At 47.7% G+C, this 14,713-nt stretch overlaps 1 protein-coding gene across 3 annotated transcripts in view; it reads right to left on the bottom strand.

Annotated features, from left to right (window-relative positions):
* The window catches only part of FBXO42 (F-box protein 42), a 39,466-nt gene that overhangs the window by 13,324 nt on the left and 11,429 nt on the right, over nucleotides 1-14,713 (bottom strand). For all 3 annotated transcript variants that reach the window (XM_417619.8, XM_015297026.4, XM_046903275.1), the window contains exons 3-4: nucleotides 13,045-13,161; nucleotides 7,227-7,361 (exon numbers count right to left, since the gene is read on the bottom strand). In XM_417619.8, the coding sequence (XP_417619.6) occupies nucleotides 7,227-7,361; nucleotides 13,045-13,161 (252 nt within the window). The remainder of the gene's footprint in view (nucleotides 1-7,226; nucleotides 7,362-13,044; nucleotides 13,162-14,713) is intronic.

Here is a 14,713-nt window from a genome sequence, read left to right on the forward strand (position 1 = left end):
GAAGCTGTAGAGCACTGCATATTCCAACCACGTCAGGCCAAACTGTCAGAGGCAGGCCAAGAGGGCATCAAGAGGGTAAGGCAGACTTCCCTGCACGGCTGACAGTGTAGCAGAGCTGTGCTGATGGGAGCACATGGGCTGTCGCTCCAAGGAGTGCATTTCCCACAGCAGGGACTGTTTTCCCATGCTTTGCACACAGATAAAAATGTGCTGAATTCCCAGTAAGGGCAGAACGGATGCAGAGTACCGAGAGCAGGGATGGGAAAGGAGAAGTCACTAGTTGTTTTGGACTGCTGATGTAAAAGCAGCTTCACGCATGGCTCATCAGCATTCATATGGAGAGCTCAGACAAACCGGGCTGGGTCAGGGGACAGCCTGCACCACCAGGGAGGAAAAGAGATGGCTGTCAGACACAGAACAGCATCAGGGGATGAAATCTCCTTCCCTGTAAGGGAGGAATGGCTGAGAAGCACAGCCTCTCACAGGCAAACACATACTTCAGAGCAACAGGTTAAACCTCTGCCCTGAAAACTGAGTGAGCACGAGCAAGTTTCCAAGTGCTCCACCATTCTCTACGCTGCAGATGTTTGCATGCACAGGAATAGGAGGCACGGATATTTTTCTTACCCTGGTAGAGGTATACCAAATCCACGGCCCATTACATTGACCTGCCAACAATTTTAAGGGCTTTGCTCTCTCCAATGGGCTCTTCTGTAGGCAGAAAGCATTCAAAAGCTGTACAAAAGCCAGGGAAGAAGGCAGCAGACTTTGGACTCTTTTCCCACCTGCCTTGGTGAAGAGTTCCTGGCAAACAGCTGTGGGAAGAGACCCATGCCCAACCTGGGGGCTCTTCCCACCTGCACACCCCAGGCATAATTCCTGCACTGCTGCTGGTTGCAACCCATGCTGTGTCTCTCCAGTCTCTGAGGTCTGTGCCCCACTTGTGCTGAAGACCCCAGGTCCTGCTGGCCAAGGGGAAGAGCTGCCCTGGATATCGCAGCACTGGGGAACACGTTTCAGATGAAAACAGATCCAGACAACAAGAAAATACTTTCAAAGGTTAAACGCAAGCAAGAGGCAGCAGGAATAGGGGAAGACAGAGCCTGGCAAATCAAAGTGAGGATAGATGTGTGTTGTAAACCAAAACCTGCTGAGATTAAGCGTTTAATCGCTGCCGCAGAGCAATCCTATTGAACCTAAACAGCGATGGATTATCTCCTGGAAGCCAGCCCTCCATGCACAGGCAATACTTTTTCACACGTAGCAAACCAAGCTGCTTGTACACTTTCTGCAAGATTGCATTTTGCCACCGAAATTGTTTTAAGTGTTGCTCAACTGCACCTTTCATTCTCAATGCACCTGGGAGCAGCAGATCACTGCACAACTCCAGCTTTGCAAGGTTTCTGTGTGTACCATCAGCTGGATTCCTCTGGTTACTCCAATTTTGCTTTAGAAGAACTACTTTGCCTTTTCTTTGCTAAACGTTTTGCAAAGGTCCCTTCTCAGTGCTCCCTGTCCTGTCCAGCTCCACAGGGAGCAGTGTGCTGGAGGACACAGCTGGCACACCATCACCTACGAGCCCAAAGAAGGAACAGTGTCGATGGATTGAACTGGAAAAAGCAATTCCAAGCAACCCGAGCTGCAACAGTGCCTGTCCTGAAGGGCAGTGTGAACACAGTGAGATCTTTGCTCAGATCCATCCACTCCAGCTTTCAACTAGAAAGACACTGTGCATACAGCAAGGAATTTCCATCTGTTTTATTAACCTGCTTTACTTTGACAGATCAGACACCTGAAGCCAGTAGCTGTAGTGATAATGAGAGGCACTGTTCTGTGCCAAGTTATCAGGTTTTCACCTCTTTTGAGTCCCAGGAGGCCAGGAGCTATGACCTGGCCCTAATGTGCTTAAGGTGATCCTAGGCTTTTACTGAAAAGTGAGGTGTGCTTTCAATTATAGAGGTCTGCTCAACACTGCACTAAACTTAAAAAAGGCACACAGAGCACACAGAGATCCTTTCACAGCCTTCCCCTCAAGGGTAGCTGGCTGTAAACGGAAACAAGTTAGGCTAAATTCTCCAAGTTTATTTTCCAAATTGACTCTCCTAGTTCCCATGTAGGCAAGGAGGGAAACAAGTTTGCTCCACTAACAAACATCTCACAGGCTGCACTCCGGCATCTCAGAGACCAGCAGCAGTCCACAGACTGGGAAACATTGTTTTTGAGGCACTGCTGCAGTGGTCAGGTCAGGATGTTGGTTGCTTTTTTTCTCCTTCTTGGCCAAAGCCAGAACGTGCCTAAGATCATTCACTGTATCAATCCAAGGCAAGCCATCCTGCAATGGGAACAGAAGCATCACAGCACGGGGTCAGACTAGAGCATTTCAGTAATGAGTCTCAGCAGGGACTGCTATTAGAAGAGAGATGCAACACACAACCAAGGACAGCCACTAAACAATCTGTATTATCTCAGGAGGGCATCAGACCTAACAGCTTTTGAACAAATCCAAACGTGAGAGCGGTTCTACCATTCGAACCGTTGTTTCTGCTTCAGAAATGCCACCAATCCCTTTGACGTTCCATAGCCCTGTGTGTTATTTACACTGATGGATAGATTCAGAGAGTTCTCCCTCCATGCCTGCTGGCTCTCAACTGCACAACCTCCCTGTAACGTGTACACAAAGGGCCCTGGCCATTGCTACACCCCATCTCCACTCAGCTCTGAAGGGAGCACTCAGGTGGCCCCAAATCAGGCCTACTGTTATGAAACTCCAACTGTTTTGTAAACTTGCTGCTGTTTTTCAAAAGGAGATGATGAAAACAGAGCTTCCTGCTTGGGGCAAAGTTTTTGGACAGCTCTGTCAAGGGTAAAGCACGCAACTAATAGGCAGAGCTCTGGTGCTGCAGCCAAAAGAGCCTCCCACCACAGTGGGACCACATCTGGTGCAGCTTCCTTGGACAGGTGACAGCAGTTCCCCCTACCTCCTTTTGTCTGCTCCTTCTGTTGACACAACACCATCAAAGGCACCTTTCCCCCCAGCTCACAAGGGGAAACCCAATCCCAAAATTCCAACCCAAAACTCAAGCCAGAAACCAGCACTGCTGAAGTACGGAGCGGAGTGAAACCTGGGGAAAGAGCAGGGCTGGAGCAACAGATGCAGGAGTGACTGCTGCACACTTACTGCATCACATTCAATGCTTTCAAAGCCTTTCAAGGCTTTGTGCTGAAGCTGGCTGCTCATTTCAGGTGACAGCAGTAAAGCACAGGACCAGCTGCTCTCCTGCAGCTGCATCTTGGCAAGGTCTGAAAATGTACAGAGAGGATCAAAGCATCTACACAATGAGCACTGCCTTCAAGCCTGATTTAAGTCTGAAATCTGAAGGGAGAAGAGACATATCTCCCCAGCAAAAATGAAGCCAGCCTCACTACACAGAGTAGAAAGCAGCAGGAAGCAAGTGCTGGGAGCCGTGCCCTGCTGCAGGAAGGGTGGCCATGGGGATGCCTGCACGGCCAGGCTCACAGCAAACAGGAAGAGCTGAGCAGCAGGGCTGCTGGGCTGCTCTGAGAGCGGGGTGCTGGGGGTACACAGCTTAAGGGTGGGCGTGTGATTTTCTGAGCCCTTCTTGCTTTCTCCTGCAGCTGGAAGGAGAATGCAAAGCAAAGCAAGGGATGGTGCTTGGCCCAGGGTGGTAAAGCAGACCCAGCAGGCAGGATGCACAGACTTCAAGGTTTTGGCTAGCACACCTCTCCCTGCAAAGAGCTTTTTTTTTAATGTTGTCATTCCTTATGAGTGCTGTAAAAGGCTGTGTTTTAAAAAAAGACTTTCCACCTCTGCTTGATAAGCCTTCAGAAGCACAGGCAAAGCTACCAGCATTCTTCTCTCTGATTTAAAAAAGGCATTTCCCAGCTCAGTACATGGCTCCAACAGGCAGAGGCCAAGAGCAGGACTCGCAAGGAACATAAACCAACAAATGCAGGAAGGGACGAAGTCTGCAGAAACATACAGTTGCTTCAGGAGTCTGAAATAGCACAGGCAGGCCAGAGGAATACTGCCTGGAGACGTGCTCTCAATTCTGCCAATAAATTGTCTGCTGCAGCCTGAGGATGATGTGGACGTGAAACACCAAGGGGAAACATTGACGGGTCTAGGTCAGTGCTGATGGCTGAGGCAGCCTCCCCCTGGACCTGCCACAGGACAGAGATGGATAGGCTCAAGCAAAGAGTGTTTTACAAACCTGCAAGGGAACAGGATAACCCTTTCCTGCCACCGGGGCAGAATAGTGCTGGGTTGGCCAATTCCATGCCTCAGCATCACCACAAAAATAGCTCTCATCATGTGGCTATGTGCAGCTCCATCACACCAAAGACTGTGAGTCTCAGCACTGACTGGCTTCAGGTTTCTTCCATGACTGTTTCAGCCACACGAGAAATATTTAGGGAGCACCAAAGATCTATCAACACCAAAGCCTGTGCCCTCACTGTAAGAGCAGCATGCTGTAGCTTGAGCTGCACAGCTGAGACGAACCCTTGCCTCCAGCTGGATAAACAAACTCCAGCTTATACCACCTCCAGTCCTCGATCAGGATTGTCTCTGCATAGAATGGCCAAAAATCAAAGAAGATTCTGATTAACTATGCAAATAAAGGCATCGAAAGCATCCCCAACACCAGAGAAAAGCACTCACCAAGGACAGCACCTGCCTTCCAGGCCCATCTAGCCTAATAGGATATTGCAGCTGAGAGTTCAGAGGCATTCCTGTTCACATTTCTAAAATAAGGAGGCTGCTGCCTACTTGCCTTTGTAAGGCATTACACCCCACCAGCAAAAAGAGCTACATGAAAGCTGGGCATTGACTCTCTTGTTCTGTTCCAGTCTAATAATCAGAAAGTCAGTGCCATCCTTATAGATCTAAGCAAAAAGTACTTTGAAACCTCAAAAATTAGGGTTTTTTTTGAAGCAATTATCTCCCTCCCCCGTCTCCAAGACTAAAGAAGCATGGGCTAATTATTTCTTTGAAGGCTAAATATTTACTCCCAGATTCAGTGCAGCAGCTCAGATTGGAGATGAATTACTCAGCTATGATGTCATCTCATTTAATATCTGCCCATAAGAAAACCCAAACAAAAACAACAGGCACAAACAACCAAAAAGGGAACTTTCTCATAGAAAAGCCCTTTGGAAAGGGGCAGGGATGAGGCTGTTCCTGCTCACATGTGGCACAGCACTGGACAGGCTGTAAGGCATTCAGCACGGACTTGGCACCACGCTCTGGCTGCCTCTCAGCTACCCTATGGCTCTCATTAGATAAGACGTCCATGATTTATAAGGGCATATGTAATTTTGCATGATCAAACCTCTCCGAGCCAGAACGGGCCTGAAGGAGAAGCCACCATCTTCCCCTGGAGAACAACCACTGCAGAGAGTGTGCAGAGCCAGTGACCTGCAGCAATGGGGTGGGAATTCCTCCTCAACCTCCACCAGCAATTAGCTCGCACACACCCTGTGCCAGAGCAAGCATTCATCCATCAATGTCAGCTCTCTTTTTAAAATCCCTCTCGTGTTATTTACATCTGACTCTTAAGTTTCAAAGCTCTCTGCTTTTGCCCCCTCCAGTCACTATTCTTTCCCAGGCAGTGGGTGCCAACACTTTGGTTAGGGCACCAAAAAGCAGCTATGTGCAAGAAACCACCACCGGCACAGGCACGGGTGACTCATCTTCTCTGAAGACTGACGAACAAGAGCTCTCTCTGTTCACTGAGACTGCCCTGAAGTTTCAGTTGTGATCTGATCTCGCTCTGTGCACTCATGACAGCATGCAGAAATATTTCCTCGGGGGATCTTCCCATGGGACTTAATTCTGACACATATTCCCACAGGACTTGTTCTTTTTAACAGCGCTATTTGTTAGTAAGGCAGCGGGAATTTCACTCTGTGAAATACCAGCAGGGTGTCTGAGATGCAGAGCTGGGTGCTGCTGGTTGGATTCATTAACGCGGTGTGAGCGCTAAGGGCGAGCTGTGCCCCACATTGAATCTGACGGAAGAACTTGCTGGGCTGCAAGAATAGCTGGCCTGGGTCAGAGCAGAGGTCTGCATAACCCAGCATCCTGTTTATGCTACCCATGGCCTCTCCTCCAGCTGAGCAGGGGGAAAGGAGCAAGAGAGCACCACGGCACAGTAGGAGGAAGAACGAGAGCGCTGTGGGTTTTATTCCTCCATGTTAAGCCCAAGCCTGCCTAGCTCTCACCTGTCCACATCATATGCTGGATGTGCAGACTCAAAAATCACATCAAAACGTCAAAGCATGTGCAGAATTGTTTCCCAAAAGTGGTCATCAAGCACCAAGTTGCATTAACAACGCTGCATCCGAAAAGTTCCCAGATAACACCTGAACACAGAAACATCTTGATCTTGTAGGATTTCACATAAAATAAAAAAAAGTAGTCAGGAAAATACAGCTTTAAGCAATGATCAAGTAATCCTCAATACTTACCCAGCACACGAAGCAGGGTCAGAAGGAGTCTGCATCCAAGCAGATAACTCAGCAAGGAAGGCATGGTGAAAGCTGAGCTCCTTTTCCTTTCGTTTTTCCCCCTCATTAAATGTAAAGCTTTTACCCAAGCAACTACCTTTATATTCACTTCTTGCTTCACATTACCAAGAGCTGCCCAAAATTCTGCTTTTTTCAAAAGTTATGTTAGCCAAATTCAAAAACCCATGGAAAGCAAGCACCTCGTGCATGACATTTTGAGTTTAAAACCAGTGTGGGAAATAACTGGTGGAATCTTCCTGCTCTGTGCACGAGGGCTGCAGGAATGTACCTGCTTTCCTATGTTTTCCTGGTTGCTCTGGGCAGCCAGCATAGGTACGTCTCATCTACTCCTCCAAATACCTAAGCAGCAACTAGCAGAGATACTCAAAAATCTCAGCTTTGGGACAACAATTCTTATCAGCACAAGCTCTTGTGACTGCAGTTCAATGTCCCTCATCATGCATGGCATGAACTGGTGCTGAATAGCTTCTCCAGATGAAGAGGGAAACCAGAAACAACTCAATCTGCCTCACAGCACCCTGCTGCAGGCAACAGATGCGTGTTCAGGATGTCATCTGAAAACCATTCATTGATAAAACGCACCGGGAGCACTCAGCCTGGAGGCAAAGTGAAAGGTGAAGGCTCTGGCAGTAAGGCAGCTGGAGAAGGGTTAGGGAGGGCTGCAGGGCCACTCTCACCTGATGCCAGGGGGCGGATCCACTCTTTGCTGTTCAGATCAAGTCTCCAGAGGTCATTGAAGGCAGCGTTACAGCTGCTTTGCGTGCAGCCTCCAAACACGTACATCGACTGGTTGGCATCATAGTAACATGCACCTAGGAGAAAGGAAACCATGGATGAGTTCATTCTCTCATCCTCATGCTTTGGGTGCAAAAAGATTTGTTTTCTTTCCCCCTGAGTTTCAGGTGAGGGAAAAGCCAACAGGGCACAGCAACCTTGATAAAGCCATGACTTGGCTCAGGAGCACCTCAACCCAATGCAAACCTCCAGCAAGAACCTAAGACGATTATCCTCTCAAGCAGAGCTGCTCCTGAAAGTGCAAAGAAAGCTGCCTTAGAAGCTTGCAGTTAATTAGATTAGCTACGATTAACACATTCAGCATGCTTACCTTCTCTAAGCTATTTCATATTGCTTACGGGGCTGCCAAGAATTACTAAGCAACGGTCCTGTATGCTTAAACACAGTCCCTTACTCTCTTTTTCCAAAGCTGACAGCGTTTCCCCTTATCTCATCACAAGTATGCACCATTGAAGCACAAGCATCTTACAGGAGCATCCCCTCTGCTTGTCAGGGAGAAAGATTAGGCAGTGGGAAGTGGAATGGGGAGGGAACATAGTGCTTGACAGCCCCTCGAAGATATTTAGGAAAAAGCAAGCTTTTGGCCCATAACCAAACTCAGCAGTGAAAGAATTCAAACAGCAGCATTTGGCCACCTTGGTGTCTGTGGTACCCAGGCACCTCTGTAAATCAAACATCCACAGAGCAGATAGGACTGTGTCCAAAAAACTGAAGCACTGAGATTAACATTGGAGACAAAGACGACATGAGCAGTGTTGCTCAGTTTCTGCACTTCCCTTCTCACACAACTAGCCCTGCTGATTGCATATAACATCTGAGCCCTGTACAGCTATGGGATCCTCTATAGAAGCCTTCAACAAAGTGCTAAATATCTAATATAATATATAACACGAGCAATGCCTGCACCGAGATTCCTTGATTTAGTATCAAGTTTGGTAGGAAGCAATCACAGTAACTCACATCCATGCACACATCCACCAGCATGCAGGGGAAAGTGGTGGTGTTTTATGCTTTGGGAAAGCCAAGGGGCACGAGCTGGGGCTTGGATGGGGGAAGAAAGCATCGCCCTTGCAGTGACAAGTGATATATTGGAAAATATACAGCAGAAAGGCAAAAGAACAAGTCAAAGTTCAGGCACAGAGCAGCGTGTGGCCCTGGGGCGAGGGCATGGAGAAGCCCCTCCAGGGCACTTGGGACCAAGCAGCACCGTAAATAACCAACACAAGGCAAGCTGCAAGGTCAAGGGCAGCGTGAGGGCAGGGCAACTTCAATAAAAAAAGACCAAGAAGCAAGAAGGAAATTCAAGTTCAGTGTGTATTTGCAAGATTAGCACAGCAGTTCTGACAAACAGCCAGTATTTCGTGCTGAAATAAAAGCCAAGGTATGTATGTGTAGGGGTGAAAGCTGCACAGCTCCTTCTCTTTCTCCACATCACTCACTGCAGGCAGCTGTTCACCAGCTCCACAAGTTCCAAAATAAAAATATATTTGGGTTAGTTGGCCTGGCAGGACACAGGACTGATCCCGAGGAACTCGTACCAACACAAGGCATCAGCAGGAAAAAACCCCACAATGCAGAGTGAGGAGTATGTGGATTGAAAGGACTAAATGTGCTGATGCCCCATTTTGGTACAGTAGAAAAAGCTTTGCTCCAGGCCAGAAGTGCATCCCTGGCTTCCAACAACCCAGCACAGCAGCCTTTTGGGACAGCCCTTCCAGAGAGGAACAGCCCTTTAATGCAGCCCACCCAGCTGTACACCAAGGACATTCATCTCACCATCTCAAGGAATGAATCACACGGTAAGCCAGCACAATGCTGCAGCTCTGTGGAGGGCAGCGCAGGAGCACTGGCCTTTGCCAAGGACCCTATTGTGTGATGAGGGGCTTGTCATGCAGATCACCTGCTTCCCCTATTGAGAGCCTGCTGAAAAGCCAGCAGCCCTCACGCCCTTGGCTTTTTGCTGCTGCAGTAGTTGGCCACACAGCAGGACTGGGGGAAGAGCGGGATGGGGACGCATGAGGGCAGCGTCCTGAGCTGGCCCCAGTGGTGTGAGACCACCCAGCTCTCAGTGTGTGCACCTCGGGGCCCTCTGCCTGCAGCTGAAGCCTTCATCTCAAACCACATCTCGCCAAGGTGTACAGCACACACCTACACACCATGCGAAGTATCCAAGGAGCTGCTTTTTGGGTGGAGGTAAAACAGTAGTGCAGTAACTGTGCAGGCTTCAAGATTTACCTGGACTGGGATATAAACTGCCTTGGTAAAAAAAAAAAAAAACAGGAGAAGGATTACATGACTCCCAGCACCTCTGCTAGGAGAAGGATAGGAATAGCAGGGAAGAACTAATGAACAGGACCAACATTTCTTGAAAGCCTTATGGCATCCTTAGAGGCCTGCTTGTTCCTTAATCACGACAGGTTGAGTGCCTCCTACCTCCTCCCCACACCAAGCCCTTGGCATTCCTGCTTTCACACAGCACAGCTCATTTATTATTTTGAGGGGAGGTGGCAGCATTCTTCTCCTCTATTTGGATTTAAAAGAGCAACCAGCCAGCCAGGCACCGTGACGTCCGCACAGCATGCATTTTAATCCTAGACCAAAGTAATTTAGGCCATGCCTTCCTTCTTCTTCTCGGTGCACCATTCAAAGCTTCTGAAGCCAATGGAGACAGGTCAGCTTGAGAAGAAGCACAAGTGAAAACTCCAGTTTGATACCAGCCTTTCTGGGGGTAGAACAGACCCAAGGAGGAAGAGGGTTTCCCTGTTTTCCCTCTGTGCTGCACAGCAGCCACATACAAAGTGTCTGAGATCTGCACCCAAAGTGTGAGAGAAACGAAATAAAGATCAGCAGGCTACAACTGGGAAAGGAAACCTAAATGCAACACAGGTGCCATATATGATAATCAGAGGGCACTGAAACACCAATTACGTCAAAAAAAGTAATCTATATATACAGGAGTCAAATTCAGAGGTCAGATTCCCCATCACAGAGAGGAGAAAAGTCAGCAGGCTGCTGAACTCCCATTGATATGTGGCTCCAGTTGACAACAGCACTGCAGCCTTACTGCTGACCACTGTCATGTTTCTACGTAATGGCTTTAAAACTGTCCCTGAACACAGCTCTGCCACCTCCTGAGATCACCTCCCTAGCTTGAAAGAGCTCAGATATGTCTGGAAGTGCACTTCAATTGAGGACAGGAGATGCAGCACCACAAATGCAGTTGCTGAAGGAGAGGTTCAGCCAAGAGATGAAATGGGAAAGCTATCTGCTTCCTTTGAAAACAGCCCCAGACTTACAGTTTCATTATTTTCTTGCTGCTTCCAGCCCAGGGACAGACAGAAGGCAGTGATATATTCAGCAAAGCCAAGAGACAGAAAGCCATTGCTGCTGGGTTTCCTTGCTCTTGGGAAAGGAGCTGCCCCTCCTATAACACCAACAGCTTTCCAGCTTTTACCTCTCATCTCGCAGGGTAAATTTGTTTAATTAGTCACCACGCTGGTACCATGGAAAAAATCAGTACTTAAACACGGTCACTGCAGAACCACCTCTCCCATCAAAGGAAGAATATTTCTGGCTCAACGGTCGACATTCCATCGAGGCCTTTCCTTTCCTGCATTCTTCCACCTTTTGACATCACTTTCTGACTGTGGCCAGTGATTTAACCGCATGAGTCACCATGTCGGTATGATCTCCATGGGCTTATACATTCCAGCTAAAGAAGACAATTAGACAACTATTTCCAAGTTTACACTTTCACAAAACTACCTGGTGTTCACCTCAGAAACCTGAGTACTTCTTTCAGGAAGCCTGAGTGCTTAAACCTCAAGGAATAGCATTATTGATAATTGCACAGCGTTATGCAGCTTCAGTTAAATCCTTCAGCAAACCTACAGCCCATCCATAAAGTCTGTTATCAGCCAAACTTGTCATATGATCAAAGACCTTGACAAATGCTTCCTCTCTGTAAAACTCCAGTGACTTACATTAATTATTCCTTATCAAACAGTTTTTCTATTACGTTCTTCAGAATTTATCGGAGACAATGACCTCTATTTAAAATTTCCTTACTTGTCATGTTAAATATTGGCTCCTTATTAGCACTTCTGAGATATCTCTAATAAATCTTGGGAAAATAAGCAGGCCTAGCCAAATCTTTGATGCCAGCAACCGTTGCCTGTTGACTTCAAAGGACTCATGCCTGGCAGATGATGTCTTCCCATGAAACCTGGCAGGTCATCCCTAAAAAATGGGTTGTGAGTCCTCCTCTGCACCCCCTCCCAGACCTCCCCTTCCCACTTCGCCTCCGCTCACTGCATATTAGTGTTTGAGATCATAGTTTTCCAGGATTCTTTGCATTGTGATTAATGATTTGTTGCTGCTCTCACAAAAAGGAATCTGAGCCCAGCCCAGCTTTGATCAAACCTTCCTCCAGGCCCTGATATTGGAATCCACCCACAAACTCATGCAGCTTTGCCGCAGGGGAAACAGATCTCACAGATCTGGAGAACTGTTAAAAAAAAAAATAGTAGTTTAAATCAGCAAACAAGTTAATCCAGATTAGCTTTCCATGCATAAAGTACATTAATAATGCTTTGTTACTAACCAAGCGTTGACCAGAGCCAGGACACTGGCAAACACTGAGGCTAATACAGACCACAGGCTCTGAAAGCAGCAGCTTTGATACCCCACCCCTGGAGGTGTTTAAGGCTGGGCTGGATGGGGCCCCGGACTGATCTGGTGCCTGATTTAGTGGTTGGCAACCCTACCTGCAACAGGGGGTTGGGAAATAGGTGATCTCTGAGGTCCCTTCCAACTAAAGCCATTCTATGAATTCTGTGATTCTGGAGCCAGTGAAAGAGCAGCATGCTCATAGGAACCCGTGCAGATGAAACACCCCCCAGCAAGTTGATGGCAAATACATGCAAACCTGCAAGTCATCCCTAAGCACCTTATGAGCACTGCTGCTAAAAAGGAGCAGTGAACTCTGGTTCCTTATTCTGGGGTTTTTCTTGGGGGGAGGACAACAAAATCCTTGAAGAGCACAGTGCCATCAGCAGAATGCCTCCCAGACTTGTCCTAGCAAGAAGCTGCATATTCTGTGTGTCAGTTGCTTCATAAATTATTCCTCAGGAATATGAAAATTTTACAACTACTTACTCTTGGAATTGCACCACTTAAATCATGTTTATTTACCTCCTGAAACGTGAAGTTTGCTCCCCGGAAGAGCTGAGCTGCCAGAGAGCTCTGACCCAGTGACAAAACCACAAGGACTGAATTTTTGTCATATTTTAATCCAGTGCCTGGCATAGCTCAGTGTTACTGCAGTACAAATAACAAGTTTTATTTAAATATCTTTCCCTCAATGGGAACTCTCTCTGTTCCATAAACTTGTAAACTTGGAAGCAAGGCAAAAATGCAGCCATAATTTAAGCACTGCTGTCAACCAAATTGCTGACTTCTATCAGCAAATCACACCCACAGGAAGGGAGCTTGCTTCAAAACCTCTCGGGTGCAGCCCTTTGTGCTTTGTTTTCAGGCATACCACGCTCAGCCTCCTCCAAGTTACTGCTCACAAGCTAAGAGATGAAGTGCTGCATAAAGCAGCCAGCACACAGCACCACGTGCAGCAGGTGACACAATGCAAACTCCTCATTACAGCTTCCTGTGGTCTATCAGGAGCTTTGCTGGGCAGTTACTTACTGTGTGAGAAGCGTTGCGTGATGGGGGTTCCTGGGTAAGGGTAAGTGCGGCTCTCCCACTGAATGTTTCCTTCTTGCACTGCTTTGATAAAGCCATGATAACACTGATGGGCCACACCTAGAGAAAGACAAGGTGTCAGCAGAATTTGGGGCATGTTAGGAACAAAATGTGTCTGCACGGTTGCACAAGCACATCCAAATCCAACACATACTACAGCTCTACTAAGTGCACGACAGCCTTTGTAGGAAGCACTGAGCTTGGAGAAGCCAAAGTAAATGAATTATCACATTGATGCGTAGTGAGTAGCAGCATGATAGCAATTATTAAAGAATCCCTGCATTTAGATTTTAACTGTGCTGGTAGAAATTCAGAGGATTTAAGAGAATAAACAGTTGCAGAAATCAGCAATCACTGAACTTATTTGCTACAGTTCTGCTATGTGACTTACCCCATGTTTCTTCCAGTGTCTAACTGCCTCCAAGAATCACAGCACTGAACTAGCTTCCCACTGCTTCAAACCTATTACCTTTCTGATACATCTCCTAGGTCCTTTTATCTCACCCAGCTGCAATGCAAGGTTGTTGTCCCCAGTCACACTCAAACTGATGCTGCAAGCAAGCACACCTTTGGGCCCAAAGAGCATCTGCCCTTCCTTTCATGGACCTTCGAAGACAAAGAACGAGCAATAATGAACTGTGAAGAGAATGCATGCAGCTACCAGACAAGAAACTAAAAATAAATAAAAGAGGAGGTATCAAAAGATAAAAGGCAGCATATCTTTGTTGAAAGCTTTCCTTCAGCTTTCCAGGGCACGGATCTGGCTACTGGAGATGGCTCCAGCTCCTCTGCAGAGCAGGCCAACACTAAAGCCACAATTCATTCAGTATATAGAGTGCATATGACTGTGCTTGTGCTGAGAAGAGTCAGAGGCTGGTTGCTGTGGGAAGAAAGTGGCCTGCTGCTGACTGACGACTGCAGCAGCTCAACAGATGCTCTGTGGCCACAGCACCTGCTCACCACTCAGCCACATCCCTGCTGCCTCAAAGTGCAGGCACATGGGGAGAAGATGCAGCCCTTCATGCATGTGCAGCAAAATACTGCTTTTGAGAAAGCACACAGAGCAGATTCTGCTATAGCTGTAGTGCTTGGGTGCTAGCAAATGCTTTCTGTGACAGCATGCAGACGTGAGCTGGTCTGAGCCTTGCTGTGTCCTGGTGTCACAGGGGCTGCACCAGTCCTTGCTGGTGGCTGGGCTCAGGCAACAAATGCACTTGAAGCACCGGAACCTGCTGAGATTTTTCCCAGGAGTTTGCTTACTGCATGCCCTGTGCCAGGAACACCCCCAGCGAGAAATCACACTCCGGGATACACAGCAGGAAGCTTTAAAAAATGAAGCCGTGGGTCCTCCAGCAGCTGGTCCCCAAGAGACATGTGGGAAACCTAACTTGAACCATAGGGTTCAAAGCAGATGCATCCTGACAAACAGGAAAAATTGACCAGAAGAAAACAGATTGGGTATTTACCTCAAGTGACCTCTCTGCTTCACAGGGCACAGGTTAGCAATATGCACTGTAAAAAAACACTGCAGCTGCCCAGCACCACCCAGCAGGCTCCAGATGGACGACTCTGCAATGCCACGGGCTGCTCTTCCCTCCCAGAACTTCAGGGA

Source organism: Gallus gallus, chromosome 21, assembly GCF_016699485.2.
Source record: "Gallus gallus isolate bGalGal1 chromosome 21, bGalGal1.mat.broiler.GRCg7b, whole genome shotgun sequence".
NCBI lineage: Eukaryota > Metazoa > Chordata > Aves > Galliformes > Phasianidae > Gallus > Gallus gallus.